The sequence below is a fragment of the Cervus elaphus genome, chromosome 9 (genome assembly GCF_910594005.1).
Source record: "Cervus elaphus chromosome 9, mCerEla1.1, whole genome shotgun sequence".
NCBI lineage: Eukaryota > Metazoa > Chordata > Mammalia > Artiodactyla > Cervidae > Cervus > Cervus elaphus.
In genome coordinates, this window is record NC_057823.1 from 46,612,579 (window position 1) to 46,630,274 (window position 17,696).

The window sequence follows — 17,696 nt, forward strand, 5'->3', positions numbered from 1 at the left end:
CTGAGGACTAGCGGCCTCGCTGGGGCTCTGGGTCCCCATGTGGGGAAATGGGAAAGTTGGACTATCTTATCTGATAGTCCACTTGAGTTCAAACTACCTAGGTTAGCACACAGGCCTATCTTTTACCCCCTTGTCTCCATTCACCCATAGTCTCCCTCATCAACCCCAGCTCCCTGTCAGGACCTGCATTTTAATCACTTGCTCTGTCCTAAGAGTCTGTAGGTATTACTACTTCATGTCTGCACCCTACGAAGCCCTTATTCACTCTTCCAGATTCACCTCAATTGTCTTTTCTCCAGCTCCCTCCCTAGACATTCCCCTTTTCACCCTCAGGTGGACCAATCCCTCCCTTGGCTCAACGGGTAGTTCCTGAAAGCCTTCCATGCATTCCAGAACCTTCCTCTAGACCTGGAATCAGGAGTTCTTGGTTCTTCTCTTTCACCTCTACAAGCTTACCAGGTGAACTCGGATGACTCACTACATTTCTTTTCAAAAAGGTTTTAGAATTTTGATCATTTGGAGATCAAATTCCAGTCATTCATTAAATAAACATGGAGGACAAATGTTCTTCTCTCCCCTTGTTCATAGGACATTCACACCATTGACTTCTAAACCCATATTGAGTGTAATCACATGTGAGCAGGGCTCTTAGAGCCTCCTGCATCCGTCCCTTGACTGTGCCCCTATGTTTGCCATTATCCTGAGTGATGCTGATACTGCTTAGAGAAGCATACTCGTGATGATGTGCCTAGCACTGCTCATTTTATGTTCATGACATTCTGTGAGGTAGGCATTATCATCATCCCATCTTACAGACATAGTAAGTGAGACAGAGAGAGCTTATGTGTCTTCTCCAAGGCAGCGTGGAATGGTCCCATGGCTGGCTTCGAGCCGATGCCTCTGTCCTGTGCCACCTACTCCCTCAGTGTGGGCCTCCCCATGATGCTTCCTCAGGTCCCAGCATTTCCCTATTGTAGGGGCCACTCCAGCAGAGTGAAACCAAACCCCTAGGATGTCTGCCCCCACCATACTCCTGTGCCCGCTGCCCCCACACCTGGGGAAGCTGAGAGTCTGCCTGAGGCTGGGCCGACACAGCTGGGAATGAGAGTATCTTTCCCTGGCAGGGCAGAAGAAACTTCAAAGTGTGGAAATGCCCTGGAGGCATGGGACTCAATTTATACTCCTAAAGCTATAAGATGCTGAAGTAACAACACCACCTAAATACTCTAAAGAAGAAAAGTCTTTGGCAGCAAGTTGTATCTGCTCTGCTAACTCATAACAGAAGGTTGAGTTTTTATTACTGTGTTCAGTAACACTTCAGGAAAAAAAAAAGTTTGCTAGTGAGCCTATAGTACGTTTAACTTTCAAAATAAAAAAGTGGCAATTATTTCCTCTGATTTCATAAGTCTGGGAATTCCCCCCTGAAGCACGAATATGCACTTTCAAATGCCATGCGGGATGAGGAAGCTTAAGGGTCTGTTTAGAACTGAACCTCTTACAGGCTCCTTTCTTCCATAATTTCATGGTTTGTTTGGAAAACTGCCTAACTATGACATTGTATCATCTGAAATAATACAAGCCTGGCATGCTGAGTGATGGCTGAGAGGCAAGCTCCTCTTCTCCAAAAGCATAGGAGATAAAGCGTGAACTCAGAGCTGAGTCAGAAAAATCATTTTAAAAGTGCTAACTAGTACACAAATAGGAATGCCGTGTCACAAGATAACTTCAGACACAAACTCTAGAAGAAGTTAAAGGTACAGAGAAATCTACCCACTATCTTGGTGTTCACTGGAGGTATTTGGTGCTGAAGACAAATGTGACTAATTCTGTCCCAAGGAGAAAGAGAGATAGTATCCCACCTCCTTCATCCTCCTGACTTTTCGGATGTCAGGAGAGCTGGTATGGAAGCTGCCAATGGCCTCTGAGACAAGGCTGCAGATTTCAATTTTGATTTTCTCACCAGTGAATGATCCCTAAATGATGTTGTACTTCATTCTGTATTCACACAGTATTCTATTGCCATAGCAACTAGAATGTGTTACCACAAGTTTTCTTGTACGCAGTCTTTGAATGCTGCCTCTCCTTCCTTGCACAGCAGTAAGCTCCGTGTGACCCCAGGCGGTACCCCCAAGAAGACACCCCCCCAACAAGGGTGCAGGGAGGGGCTCTGATGGCAGAGTGACTGCTCTGAACTGTGGTGGCCCGGCCTGGAAGCCCACATCCCCCTTGCTCAACACACTCCAACCCCATAAGAACCATCCTAATATAGTGACTTCTGGGGGTAGAGAAAGCCCCAGAGAATGAAGTCATAACTTCTCTTTGTAAAGTCTGGTAGGAAAAGAGAATGAAACATGAAGGATTTTAGAATTTTTGTTCGGATAGGTAGAAAGGTATTTTCAAGTTTCCTGGATCAATAACTTCCCGGACATTTGGGACAGAGACAAACTGTCATCCTTGGAGCTCAAGACAGCATTAAACACTCTGTTGCCATCTTGGGGTGAGGACTGTAGGAAGCTGTCCTTTATACCCACCCTCCTTTTACCCAAGAATCCCATCCTGCCTCCCTCTAGCACTCTGTCCATCCATTACCTCCTGCTCCCTGTGAAAGCCATGGTTCTGGCAAAGATGGAGGTTCTCCCCCAAAGCACCCTCCTAGGGCTTGCCTGCCTCCACAGCCACCAAGGCCCTGGGGGGTCAGTGAACTGCTTGCTGGGCATTCCCTATGGAAACACTAGGGGAGGAGAAGCCGGCTGGCCCTCCTGCCTCCAGGGACTGGAGCTGATGCTGAACCAGAGGCAGTAAAGGCTTCTTTGTGGGATTCAGAGTCAGGGGATGAGGTCTGCAGAAAGAGGAACCCTAGCTGCAGGTGGACATCTTCAGGATAGCTTGACTCTCAGCACCTCCCACCTCAACTCCCCATCTACCAGCGAGCTGTACAAGCCCAAGACCTGCCAGGCAGGAGTCCTTGTTCATGCTTCTGCATCCCCCTCACAGCTCGTGCATCTTCCTGCTCCAGGCCTGAGGCCACCATGAGTTAGATAAGCGATGACAACAGGTGTCATTAATACCCGACATGTGTAACGTACCCCCCATGCTAAGTGGTTTCTGTTGCTGCATCTTATTTACTTTTCTCCACAGAGCAGGTGGAAACTGCCAGCAGCCCCTTTTTACAGCCAAGTAAACGGCCCAGAGAGGTGGAGTCACGCACTCAAGGCCGCACAGCTGGCCTGCAAACCCAGGTCCCTCTGGGACCTTGCCTGCACCTCTCTCCATTGAAAAAGGATCGTTTGGAGATCGGCGCTGCCATGGTGAGTGGGTGGGATTTCACAACATCAGTGAAAACCCCACTGAATCAAAAGGATTCGGTGGATAAATTCAATCAGCGTGAAGCAGAACCGAGATCTAATCTGCTCGCCCCTTCCCAACTCTCCCGTCACCCCCTCATTGCAGCAGGTTCCGTAGTGGTTGACTTTCCCTCGCGTGGAATGAGAAATGCTGTTTGAATAACAGATGGTGAGGGAGGCTGTGCACACTCTGATGTAGAAATAAAAACCTTTAGAAAGATGCAGTCTGGGGGAATACTGGAAACTGGAGAATGGGACGTCAGTCTATAAAATGCAACACGACCAAAAAAGCTGGAGCAAGTGGCCAAGTGTTTTAGTGCTCGCGGCTGCCGAGGCACAGGCAGGCCTGGACTGGGCAGGGCTTCCAGGCCTCGGACATTTTTCCTGGGCTTGTTTTGGTTTGATTTCCATATTGGGCCTTGCAATTTCTGAAGTGCCTCAGCATTCATGTTACAAGCATGCTCATTAAAGGGTCCAAGACTCCTCCCATCACAGGATAAACTCAACAGTCCAGAGACCCACCTGCTCTAGGAACCTGTGCCAGGGCCCGTGGGTGAGGAGGGAAAGCTACCTTCTCTAGGGTTACAGGAGGCCCACAGACTTGGGCTCCTGCATCATGAATCCTCCTGCCACATGGACCTGGTGCCTGGGAGAGTAAGGCCTGAGCTTGGCCCTTTCCTCCTGAAGCCCAGGCCCCCAGCTGCGGCCACACAGAAGTCCCTTCCTGTCAGCATCACAGGCACTCAGGGGCAGCAGGGCTCCATCCCAGCTTTCTCCGCCCCTCCTGGCCCTGCCCCACAGCAGGTCTGGGACCTCAAGCAGGCCCATGTGGGCACCACCCTGCCCCGCAAACCCTGCTCCAAGATCCCGCAGCTCAGGCCAGGGAGCCTGTTCCCACCCGCACACAAGCTGCTTCTGCTGTCTCACATCACCTAGATTATTCATGTGTGGCCATTTGGGCTCAGCATCACAAACACTTCTACAGCCTCTGACATGCACCATTCATTGCAGCCACATAGACACAGAAATTTGTGGCCTAACTCTCACTTCCTGGAACATCCGTGAGCTGTTGACACCTTCTTGGTGTCAACAAGGCCTTGAGCCACATGTTAGTAAGATGATATTCATGCACGAAGAGCCACAGGCCTTGCCCCTGAGGCTCTTACCCTCTGCCAGGAGCTGGCACTGCTCTTCTCACTCAAGGACCAGGCATGAACACTTTGGCCCCCTTCTCCATGGAGATGGTCTGACGTCCATGCAGGACCTTCCTTAGTTTGCTCTGAGGTTCTCTAGACAGGCCAGGCGACCACTCTAGGCCAGATTGCCATGCTGGGAACCTCTGTCCTGGGGTTCGGAGGGTCCCATCTGACTACTTTCTATGCACAGAGTGACCTTCTGATTCATGAGACATAGTCCAGAGGGGTCTGTGCTCCCTGCCACCACCTGGCAGGACCCACCCTGCGAGAGAGACTCAGGCAGTGCCTTTCAGCCTGGACCCTATGGACATGGGCTCTGCACCAGCCCAGACTTCCTGGGCCCTCTGGTTCTGCTCTCCCAGGCCCTTCCTCAAGGGCAGGGGCCTCTGGAGGTGGACATAAATGCACATGCAACACTGAAACACTGCTGCTGCTTTTAAGGCTCCAATCTTCCTCTTTCTCTATTTTTTAAAAACACATTTAACCTGTAGACTCAGCACCTGGGTCATTTGTCAGAAAGGCATTAGAGGATCTACGACAAAACCCACAAGCACAGAGGCACAGAGCCATCTTCCTACCTTTAAGGAAGCAGTCCTTGCTGCGGACCATGACGATCTTCTTCCCCAGCAGGCAGGCAGCCCGGTGGAGCTCACAGTGGTTTTCGTAAACCCTCCCGTCTGAGCCGCACACAGGCACGTAGCTGGGCCGGCAGGCCTCCAGGCATCGGCACTCGGGCTCCCCCGTCTCCCTGCTGAGCGTACACCTGCTCCCGCGGCTGCACAACTTCTTCCCGCAGGAGGCCGGCAGCTCGTCATGGCTGGAAAGTCCTGCAAGGCACACAAACACAGAGGGTCAGCCGCCAGCACTCGGGGGCATGGGCCACCTGCCTGGCTCTTTCAGGTTGTGTTGGCCAGAGTCTGTGAAGCGGAGGCATTGGGGCTCAGGAGCCCCATGGAGCCCCTGTCCCTCCAATGGGTGGCAGACAGGAGTGCTACAAGCAATGCCCTGTCATGCAGAGCCCAGGTTTTATGGCTGGCTCCCACCAAACATCTCAGACACAACCCCTGGCCATCCTGGGAGGGAGGAGTAAACAGAGGGCCATGTGGAGATGGTAAGGTACCAACGGACCCTGCTGACGGAGAGGCGGAGGGCTTGCCAAGGGATGGGGGCTTGAACCAAGGTTCCTATAACCACCATGCAGCGAGCATTTGCCTGTCTTAGGGAGGAGACCTGGCATGAGGAGGGCTTTTGTGCAGGAGTGGGGGTGGGAAGTAAGGGGTAGCAAGAGGTGGGTCTGTCTTGCTAGATTCAGAGAGCCAAGTGGAACTGTAGTCTGTATGTTAGGCACTAGGGAGCCATGGTGGAGACTAGTGAGCAGCAGTGGAGTAAGGAGAAAGTGGTTCTCTAAGTGCTTAGGAACGGGGGCAGCCAAGGCAGGGAGGTCAGAGGTTGACCATTTCCTCTGGAAAGAGGACGGTTCTCCAAGACACAGAAGCAGTGGTAGCACCGGCGGTCCACTGCTCAGCCCTTCCCCAGTGGTGCATTGGTAAAGAATCTGCCTGCAATGTGGGAGACCTGGGTTCAATCCCTGGGTTGGGAAGATCCCCTGGAGAAGGGAACAGCACCCACTCCAGTATTCTTGCCTGCAGAATTCCATGGACAGAAGAGCCTGGCGGGCTACAGTCCCTGGGGTAGCAAAGAGTCGGACACGACGGAGTGACTGACAATAACAACAGTCCTTCTGGCTTAATACTACAGCCTGTGTCTGTGGGCAGGAGGGCTGAGACCATGGAAATAGCAGCTGCCGTGATGCTGTTTGTCTCCTCTACCCAACACACACCCATGATGATCTCGGGCAGTGGTGTCCTGAGCTCACACACCAGAGCAGTGGGGCAGAGTGGTTTCTTGCTGAAAAGGCCCACTTATGTGGACGCTTAAACAAGCATCCATCAGCTACGGGACATTCCTCAGGAGCCCAGAAAACTGGATGATGGCCACGTGGCATTGATGGCAACAGATAGGAAATTGAGAATTATAAAGGGATATCAAAACACAAATAATTGAAACATGTATACAGATTTTACGGCCACAGAAGTCCTTGCTTTTAAGTTTTAATTAAATTTTCTTCAAAATATTGGCAAGACAGAATGGCCCTGGCAGTCAAGACTGAACTTTCAGCCTCAACTCCTACTCTATGGGATTAAAATGCCTAAGGAAAAAAAAAGCAAAACTTGTTTTTGGTTAAGTCTGCTTTTCATCATTATAGATTTGAAAGGAAAAAAATCAGTTATCAGTAGATTAACTGCTTGATTCAATAACTCATTTAAATTCTTCCAGCCTTGGCAAGCTAAGAAATATTGACTTTTTCTTGAATCATAATAAACTAGAAGGTCAAAATATCTCTTAGCAGTATAAAAGTGCAGATCCTAAGTGGGCGTGTGACTCTCCTTTATCCACTTTGCTAATTGTTGGCATGTCACCACAAAGACTCAATGGCATGCATGGGCCCCCGCTTGCCCTGCTGGCAAGGCTGACGGGCAGAGGAAGCCGGGGTGCTGGCTCCACGGTGGGAGGCTCTGGGCTGGAGGCCCCCCACCCACGGTGTTTATGGCTGCTTTGCCACAGAGCCTGTTTGATTAGCAAAATTCTCCTGGGTTACCCAGGAAAGTGCTGGCGGCTACCAGAAGAAACAAACAGGCTCTAAAAATATCAGCTTTTGTTTCTTTCCAAGACAATGCCAGGACCCAAAGTGCTGCCTTTGTATGACTATTTTCATCAACTTTCCCATGTGATGTGAAGGACACCCACTAGCGGCTCCATTTAAGAAGCCGAGCCCAGCTTTCTGAGCCTCTGGTCTCACAGTGCCTGCTTTGGGGGCTTTGCCCTGGCTGGGCTGCCCACCCAGACAGGCTGTGCCCTCTCTCTGGGTACCTCAGACTCAGTGCACCTCTGGGGCCCATTTGCTGTCCCTGCCAGTCGGAGTGCCCCCTTTCTGAATCCCCTGAGTCCAGGAGGGCCTGCCCGACTCTCTGGCCTCAGGAGATCCCCAGGGTACAGAGACTTTGTCTTTTTGCCCCTGCCCCCATCACTGACTCAGGATTTATGAAACACAATAGTTTTCAAAGCTGTCTTCCCTAACTCTATTTAACGCCCAGGCTAGAAGCTGGGATGGGAGGGTACAGGGGGCCCGTATGCAGTGATCTGCTCAGGGGTGCATCTCTCTTGCTTTCTCCAAGTGGGGATCTGGAGGGATGAGAGTATGAAGGAGAAACAACTGTTTATAGAGATGGGCCTTTGCTGGGGTACCGGGGGCTGGAACCAGGAGTGGCAGAGCAGGAAGGCCCTTTGGAGACCACCTAGTCCAGTGCAAACATCAAAGGAAGGGCCAGTTTGCATGGGCGGGTGTGGGGAGAATCCCATCTACCTCAGGTCTTTCTGATGTGGAAATGGGCTATTGGCACATATATGATTCCTAATGATTTGCAATGAGGACAAAAGTCGCTTGAAAGCCCTGCACCGCCCTTCCCAGTGTGTGGCGGGCAGGCCCACAAAGAGCTGAGAACAGTGTGCATGGGGGTGGCCTGGATCTCCGGCCCTGTCACCGAGACACCCGCCAAGTGTGGTTTCATAAACAAGTCCCTTGTCACCACTTCCTCCTTGTTATTAAAACAGAATGAATTTCCCACTCCTACCAGGACGATGATAAACCAGTAATGGGAAAGGTAACCAAGTGAGACTGCCAGCAACTGCCTACAGTATTTATGGGGACGACCATGATGCCTGGAAAAGATATAATGCGCTTAATTTATAGTCATAAAGAAAGTCATTTACCCAGGTTAGAAACCGATCATCTCACCAAATAAGTGCTTTTCAACACTAATTAAATCTACTGGACACAGTCAGACATGGGAATTGTTACATGAAAGTTATGGTGGCAGAAGAAACAAGTCCATCTGTACCAGTCAGTGCTAAAGCCTCCCTCTGCGATCCAAATGAGGATTCTCCATGTGACTGCCCCAGACCTGGAACTGCTACCTCAGGGCATGGGTGGAGGCGGTGGAGGTCAGCAGTGGTCAGACAAGCCACCCAACCGGAGGCGAGGGATCAGAGGGAGCAAGCCTTCCCCATTCACCCGGAGCAGAAGCCTTCCTTGTTTTGTCACCGTTGACCGCAGGGCAGAGCACAGACGATTTGGCTCTTCTGCTTCCAAACTCTGGCTCAGTCTCTGACTGGTTCCTTGCACAAGGTACACCAATGAGCAGGCATCCTCTCCCAGCAGGATATGGGCTGAATGCCACAGGAGGGGGAACCCCTTAGTGTGCCACTCTGGGATGCTCGTTGCCTTCGGGTACGTTTGCCCAGTGCAGCGTTCTGTCTGATAACTCAGCCTCGGCTCACCTACTGAGGAAGCCCCTCCCCTCACGGCCTGTGGAGGTCATTCTAGGTCTCTCGATAAGCAGTACTGCCTCAGTCCCCTCCAGCAGCCTCCGTCCCCCGGGCAAGGGCTGGAGCTGAAATCCCTACTACCTGGCCCCACCCTGCCACAAAGCCCTAGTGAGGTGAAGGCGTGGTTCTATGGTGGCCGCAGAATCATGAGTCATGTACAGATGTGACAGCTGGACAGTAAAAAAATAAATAAATAAAAAAGGCTGAGTACGGAAGAATTGATGCCTTCAAACTGTGATGCTGGAGAAGACTCTTGAGAGTCCCTTGGACTGCAAGATCAAACCAGTCAATCTGAAAGGAAATCAACCCTGAACATTCTTTGGAAGGACTGATGCTGAAACTGAAGTTCCATTACTTTGGCCACCTGATGCGAAGAGCTGACTCACTGCAAAAGACCCTGATGCTGGGAAAGATTGAGGGCAAGAGGAGAAGGGGATGACAGAGGACGAGATGGTTGGATGGCATCACCGATTCAATGGACACGGGTTTCAGCAAACTCCGGGAGATAGTGAAGGACAGGGAAGCCTGGCATGCTGCAGTCCATGGGGTCACAAAGAGTTGGACACGACTGAGTGAGTGAACAACAACGGTGGCTGCACGCTCTGCAGGGCCCAAGACAGGCCAAGGAGAGTGGGATGTGGACACTGATGATGAGAGGCAGCAAATGCAGTCCCAAGAGCTGGCCACCTTGCCAGCTGATGGCCTCATTGCTGCCTGCCACGAACTCCTGCCTGTCACTGCAGTGGTCTCTGGTTTCTGCAGACAGAATGTATCTGTATAGGGATGAAGGGCCCACCTGTCAGCAGGCATAGGCCCTTATACACAGATTAAATGCATTACTTTCTGTGCATCGATAGGGATCCAGCAGGGAGCTAAAGCCTATGTCTTGTGCTGTGGGCAAATTTTTGAAAGACCTAGAGTGAGGGCTTGCATTTGGAAGAGTGTGTGTAGAGGAGCAGTGATGTGGGCTGTATCAGCTGGAGCTGGGTAATGGTCACAGTACTTGCCCACATCTTCCCTGACAACTCAACCTTAGACATGCCCAAGATGGTCTGGAGACAGAGTGTCTGGTAAACTTGGAATCCATCATTATAGAAGACACCCAAGTGCCTCAGAAGTGGCTGCAAAATTCAGGTTTGTATGAGAGCCAGGCAGAGACCCAGGTCTAGAGCTAGTGTGGTTTCTACATACCATGTGGAGTTGGGGGTGGCACTTCAGGAGTGCTTGCCAGCCAGCTCTCCATCCACCCATTCATCCAATAAATATTTATGGGGCACCTGGAAATGGCAACCCACTCCAGTATTCTTGCCTGAAGAATCCCATGGACAGAGAAGCCTGGTGGGCTACAGTCCATGGGGTCGCAAAGAGTTGGACACGACTGAGCGACTTCACTTTCACTTTGCCATGGGCCACAGACCCTATTCTAGGTGCTGGGGACACAGGCAGACTGGGACCCTGTCTTCAGTTCACTGATATGACAGAAAGACACACAAGAATGTGAACAAGTGAACGTATACAAGGCAAATGTGGACTGGAGAAAAGGCCAGGAAGGAGTGAAACAGGGCATTGCAGTGGGCTGGCTTCCATCTGCAGGTCAGGGAAGACAGGTGGTGAGATTTGACCTGAGATCTGAAAGTCAGGGGGCAGAGCCCCAGATCTCAGACAGCACAGCAGTTTGGGGTGCCAAAGCCCGGGGTACAGAACAAGGGGGGAACGGCACCAGGGTCAGGCGTGGATTCCTTCCAGGCAGACCTCACAGGGCAGAACCCGTCTGTAGAGTCAAATTTGCTGTTTCCCGATCTGTACCCCCAGGGAAGTGGGGTGACTCTGGCTCCCTGAAAGCTTCAGTCAGCTTGTGGGAACTCAGTGTTGGAGGGGAGCCCCCTCTCCTGGGTTCAGCACCCCCTGCTCCACACCTGGTCAAAAGGCCTGTCCTCCTACACCTGCCCCCGCCTAGGCCAAGGGCCAGGCACCATTCCTAATATTTACATGAGCTTATCTAACCCTCACTTAGCCCTGGTAACAGCACTCTGAATGTATCTGTGGCATGTACATGTGCCCACCTTACAGACTAGGAAATATGAGTCCTGCAGTGATGTGCCAATGGTCAGACAGCAAGTAGATTGTAGGTGGTGGAGCCTAGATTTGAATGAGTCTCACCCCAAATCTCTCAGACTTGGAATAATAAGCTCAGTCAGGAATATGAGTTCCCTCAAGGAACCCAGGCCAGAAGGGTTCAGATGTCTAGTCTGGGCTTCTCCAACATTAGGACACACACAGACGTCAGCACTCCTGGCCAGTAGGATCTCTGCTGCTCACACACCCCAAGAATACACAGTCTGGTGGCCAATTTAGAAACTTTTCTGAGGGCTATAGGCTTACAGCGTCACAGGAGGAAGTCCTGCTTGGATCTTAGAACATGGAATTCCAAACCTGCACATCGTCATGCATGGACACCTGGCCCGCAGGCCCCTCCTTCCGTTATGATGTCTCTCAGCCTCAGTGGCCGCCTGCCCGCCGCCTCTGGCCTTTTCCCCTGAAATTGTTAAGGTGACTGCTGAGCAGATGTGATGTCCTCTCAGTGACCACACAGCGTGTCCTAAGCCGAGACCACTGTGTGCTTCATGAAAGAAGAAGCTTGACCAGCTCGGAAACACTTGACCAATGTTCCAGCTTCCAAGGCCTAATAGAAACATATGGTTACCCATCGCTGGAAGGTAATGCTACTTGTTCTGTGTGTGGCTCACAGATACTAAATTAAGGTCTGACAAATTGGCTTCAAAACACACCAGTCAGTCAAAGCCAGAAATGCCTGGCACAGAGAGAGGGAAGAAGGACTTTTAACCCTCAGCGGGCTCTCAATTCTGCCTGAGGAGTTTGATTCCAACCAAGTCTACAGCAGACCAGAGCCCAGACTAGGATATCACACATTGTCCTACCTCCCTGGGCAGGGTTTCCGGAGGTAACTATTTCCAGTCAGGGGTGAAGAATGTAAGTGCCAAAGGACACTTCTCTAAAACCTGAAAACAGGACTCTGATGAGAATACAAAGTGAGCAAGTGTTTAAAATTTATTTAACTCGGTTATGAGGGACCCTCAGGAAAGTGAAGCTGGTTCAAAGGAGAGTTGGTGGAGGTACAGGCATTGGAGAGATTAGGTGGGATAAGACTGCCAGGAAAGACACACAGCTGGGAAGTGACCTACAGGGCAAGAATACCATACCCTTTGGGGGTCATTTTTTCCACCAGAAAGAAATAGTTTGCATTTTTACTGGAAACAAATCTGCAAGTTAATGTGTAACTGCATAGTGTGGGCCTTTGATGAACACAAACTAATGAGGTGAACAGAGATATAACTCCCTAGTACAGAATGGTGTAGCATTTTGGGGTAAGTCTGTTAAAAGATGTTCCTGTATGACACAAGAGGACTTGCCACCCTCCCTTGGCCTTATTCCCAAGTTCTGGGTAATTTTCCCAATGTCAACAACAGTGGCAGATGTCATCTGAGTCAGCTGCCAGGAATTTCATCCTTTACTCCTTCCTGTGGAGCCCCCAGCCTCACGAAAGACCCCAGAAGGAGGAGATGAGACTGCAAACCACCAAGCTCAGCTCTGCTGGGCTCTCACTTGAGAAAGACAAGTGAGGTCTGTGGGAATGTGAGGGCAAGCTGGAGCTGGATGTGTGTGAGTGGGCTCATCCTAGTACTTACGTGATTCCCAAATCCCATCTGGGTTTCAAGTAACTCAAGGTTAAAGCTCACATTGACCCAGCCCCGGGCTCCTGGCCTTGTTAGCTGTGTGAGCCCAGTCAAGTTTCCCACTCTCTTTTCCCTCTAATTTAAATACAAGGATAACGATGCTTTGCCCTTTACAGGATCTTTTTTTTTTTTTTTTGAGGATTAAATGAGCTGATTCATGTGAAGGGCTTGGCACATAGTAGGCACTCAATTCAGACATATGGAGTTACTGACAGGTTGAATAAACGGACTGAAAAATAAGAAGCCATTTGGTTTTACTGACATAAGTATAATAAATGTGGGCTAGTTATGGTCTTCAGGAGGTCTGCCTTAATGAAAAGGGGAACAAATTTATACCGCAAGTATTGCCTGGTTTTAAAAGGCAGACTCACAATAGCACGCTTCATAATATCTTGAGGAAATGCTTCCCTTGACGTTTCTCCTACACTGGAATCTTGCTTGACCCAAGTCGAGTCTGCCCAGCTTTCGGGGGCATCTGAAATCACACATTCTCAGGGCACGGTGAGCAGCACTGGCCTGCAGCCCAAACTCTGCAGCCTCCACTCTGTACCTCAGGGCCTCTGACCTGAACACAGTATCGAAAGCAGCCTGGACATGGGCCTGGGTCCTGTGGCTGTAGCAGGCGGCTCTCCTCAGTCAGGCCTGGTGTTTCTCTCCCCTCTGGGAACCTTCTGCACTGCTATGCCATCTCTCTCTCTCTAGTGTCTTAATGATAGTAAAGCTACCTGACTCATGATTTCTAGAACTTTCTCCCTGAGGCCTCCCACAGGCACACTCCACTTAAAAGGGGCTCCCAGACTGCTGGCCTGGATCTTTATCTGGCTGTTTGCTGGCACTTAGCACTTCTTGCTGTGAAAGTGGGGACCCCCACTCACGTGGCTCCCCAGACAGAAGAGCGGGCCTGGAGCAGGGCCTCTGTAGCCAATCAGAGCTCAGAGCTCCAGGATGGGCATGCAGTGGTCTCTGGTTTCAGAGCAAAGAAAACAGGTTCCACTTCTGCTGATGAGAGCTTGGCAGAGGGCCTGGCACAGAGAGGGATGAGGAGAACATCAGAAGAAACACCAAATGATTAACACACTTCAGAGACCTAAGACAGCTGGCTGGAGGTCTGAGTAACCAGAAATCAGTGGCTCTAAAGAAACAGACACGACAACATACGTAATAGAGTAGAAACTGTGGACAGCATTTGGTGGGAGACTAGAGACCTGCGTTCTGTCTGTTTTCCACCAAAGCAAGCCTCTTTCACACGTGAGCCAGTTTCCATATCGGTAACATGAGGGGGTATCTAGAAATTCCTTGAGACTGGATTTAGGATGTCTGTAAGGGGTTGTGTTCTAATGTGCGCATCTTTGGGCTGTAGAAAAACTACAATAATCCCTCCTTTTTTCCTCTTTGCCAGTATTTGCCCTACCAGGTTATCTCAACCGGCCTTTGAAGGGTTATTTTGAAGACATTCTTGGGAAGAAAAGCTGCATAAAAATGTGGAGCGCAATTGGATTTTTGCCCTTGGGAGAGTTTCTTTAACAAAATGGTTTTGTTTTAGAGCGCTTCCTCCAAATACGTTCCTATCCCCAGGTTTCCGTTCGTTGCCTAAAGCCTCTCCAGTTCACGTCTGTCTTACTCTCTGTCACCAGGGCCCTCATTTTTCCTTCGGGTCCTCAGCTCCCCTGTCACTTTCTCTGGGTCCTCGCGGCTCCCTGCGTCTTCCAGCAGAGGGGAGCAGATGTTGCTACTCTCGGTGGGTCGCCTCTCTTGCTGATACCTCATTATGTGGGTTTGTTCCTGTTTCTCCACCAGCTAATGATTCAAGGCCGTGACACCTTGGGCTGTCTCCAATTATTTTGAGGATTATTGTGGAGACACTCAGCATGAGCCACCTGGATGCTCCCTAACACTTTAGACCTATGAGCACAGAGGGGATGCTAAATCCTTCCAGGGCCATTTACCTGCTGTACGAATGATGCCCCCAGGTCGACACATTATCTTGGTAGATCACCTGTCACTGGTGTATCTTACAAAACTGAATAATATGTACTTCTTGATTATTCCTTTAAAGCAAGAAATGGAGTGCAATGAAAATATCTGATATTAGCACAGAAAAATTTAGTACTTTCTAGTCAGAAAGGCAGGCTTCCCAGGTGGTACAGGGGTAAAGAATCTGCCTGCCAATGCAGGAGGTGCAGGTTCGATCTCTGGGTCAGGAATATTCCCTGGAGAAGGGAATGGCAACCTGCTCCAGTATTCATGACTGGAGAATCCCATGAGCCAGAGGAGCCTGCCTGGCTACATTCTATGGTGTTGCAAAGAATCAGATATGACTAGGCAACTAAACAACAACAATAACTACCAGAACAGTATCAGTTTCTCCTCTTAAAGACCTGCTCTTTTTTCTCAATACGATTAGTAGTCATAAAAATACATGCTGGATAATATCAAAACAAAGCTCAGTAATAGTACCAAATAGATGATTCCATTTCTACTCTGGTTTGCCTGAACCGAGTAGCTGCTGAGGCCTCTGGCAGGTGGGACGGAGGGCCCAGGGAGGCTGGCTGTCTATCCTGCCTGAACGGCTGGGTGTGCTCTGCCTCTGAGACCAGGAGTGCACGTGCTGAATGGAGAGCAAGAGACTTCCTTCAGATGTCTCCACAGGGGCCCAACGAAGTATTTCAGCATCTGAACCTGAGCTCCAGGGAGCAGGCAGTGGACAATAACCACCCACATTAGGGGGTCCGGCCTCCAGGGGGAGAAAGAACGACCAGAAGTAGAGCTGCTGGAGAAGGATAATGACTTCAGCAGTCAACAAGATATCAAAACTCCAGGAGGAGTGGGCACAGCACAAAGAAGGTTTTCAAGAGAGTCATGATTTTTTAACCAAAAAGAAAATCAGAGGAATTTAAGAAGAGAATGGTCAGCATTTGGACTCCAATCTTCCAAGATCAAGTAGAGTACATATCTCAAGGCCCAGAGCAAAAAATAGAAAAAAAAAAAAGAAAAGTTCTGAAATACAGTAGTCATTCTAAATAAAAACTTTTAAGGAAAAAAGGTACAGAGGACAACTTCTAAACATGTCCTTTTAAGTGGTCAACCACTGTTTCAAGTAAAGATCAGGAGCCAGACAGGGGTACTTGTCATCACCATTTTTATTCAACAAGGAAGTGTAGTAAAACAAGAAGATGAAACATTAGTAAAAATTTGGAAGAGGCAACTAACAATTATCTCTTTTCACTAATTGTGTATCTGTATATTTAGAAAACCAAGAGGTTCTAGTGAAAAAATACGAAAATTTTAAAGAGAATTATGATGAGGGTGGTTGGATAGATGATAAATATGCCAAAATTAACCATTCTTCTCTTCATTAGCAAAATAATTAGAAGTGGAAAAGGGAAAATAGTCCACTCATAATAATGATAAAACCATAAAATATTTATGAATAAATTTAACAAGAAAGTCATAGGACTGATATGAAAAAGACTATAAAATCTTATTGAAGGTCATAAAATAAGATTTGAACAAATGCAAAGACATTTCATATTCTTGGGTGGGAAGACATTACCATAAATTTACAAATTTAATGCAATCTTTTGGGAATTGGATAAAATAATCTCAAGAAGTTCATTTGGAAGAATAAATGGCCCCAGATAACCAAGAAAAATAAGAAAAAGAATAGAGAAGTGGGATGTGCCTTTCCTGATATCAGAACATCAAACCAGAAAGCAGCTATGATCAAATCAATAAGATAATGATTGAGGAATAGACAGATCAATGACTATAGATGTGACAATAAAATAGAAGAGGGTCCAGAAATAAATCCCCATGTATCTGAAAATTCAATGTATAACAAGAGTGGCTACTGCATAGGGAACATGATAGTCATTTGATAAATGATAGTCACTATATTTTGCCTGGCTATCCACCTGGAATGAAACAGCATCAGAAACTCACAACACATAAAAGACAAAATTAAAGTAGCTGTAAATGTTTAAATTATTCCTATTAAATGATGAGTGAATATAACAGAATACTTATACACTTTGTGCACAGCCTAAGCATTACAGTACAATAAACAACTATGTACTCATCTACGCACTTAAAAAAGTTTCATCAGTTTTGAATTCCTCCTATTTTATTCCTTCATTTCTACTCAGAGGTAAATTTATCTGGAATTTTTGTCTATTACTATTTTGTTTTTCTCTGTAGTTTGAGCTCATCTTTGTATTTTTATGCAATATGCTGCTCTTTTTTTAAACATGTTTCTGAACTTCACAGAAATGAATCACCCTATACTTACTCACCTGAGAAATGACCTCTTTGCTCTTATACTGTCTTGTTTCACCACACCTTTGCATTACCTGTAATTCATTTTCACTTATGGTGCCCATTGTATACTCATGCCATTATTCATCTATATAGTTTATTTAGATTGTTGATTGCTTTTTCCTATGGTCCTCTTTCTCTTTTGTTTCTTTATTTTGAATTGAATACTTCACCTTTCATTCTTTTCTTCTACTCAGATGAAAATTAAATACACTCTTTTTATTCTTTTATTCCTTACTCCATAAATTTAAAAATGTATAAATTAGCCTAAGTTCAAAATTAACTAATAACTTTCCCCTCCACAGGAAGAACCTCAGACTATATATGAACTATAATCACTCCTCCCTTGACCTAAATATATGAAAATAGTATATATTAATTCTATCTTTCTTCCTCATAATTCCTTCTTATGCCTCGAGTTTTCTTAGTTGTGTCTGTCTAAAACATCCATATTACCCTCATTTAAAAGAGTGATTTATACTCTGTAATTAATTCTATGTTCACAGATTTTTCCTCTCAACTCAATAAACATTTTATTCCTCTGCTCTTTGGCTTCCTCTGTTATTGAGATGTCAGCTGACAGCCTTTTCATTCTTTTGTATGTAATCCATCTTTTCTCTTTGGATCATTTTAAAATCTTC

At 48.0% G+C, this 17,696-nt stretch overlaps 1 protein-coding gene across 3 annotated transcripts in view; it reads right to left on the bottom strand.

Annotated features, from left to right (window-relative positions):
* FSTL4 (follistatin like 4) overlaps positions 1-17,696 on the bottom strand; it is a 417,881-nt gene that overhangs the window by 219,034 nt on the left and 181,151 nt on the right. For all 3 annotated transcript variants that reach the window (XM_043912771.1, XM_043912769.1, XM_043912770.1), the window contains exon 4: positions 5,119-5,367. In XM_043912771.1, the coding sequence (XP_043768706.1) occupies positions 5,119-5,367 (249 nt within the window). The remainder of the gene's footprint in view (positions 1-5,118; positions 5,368-17,696) is intronic.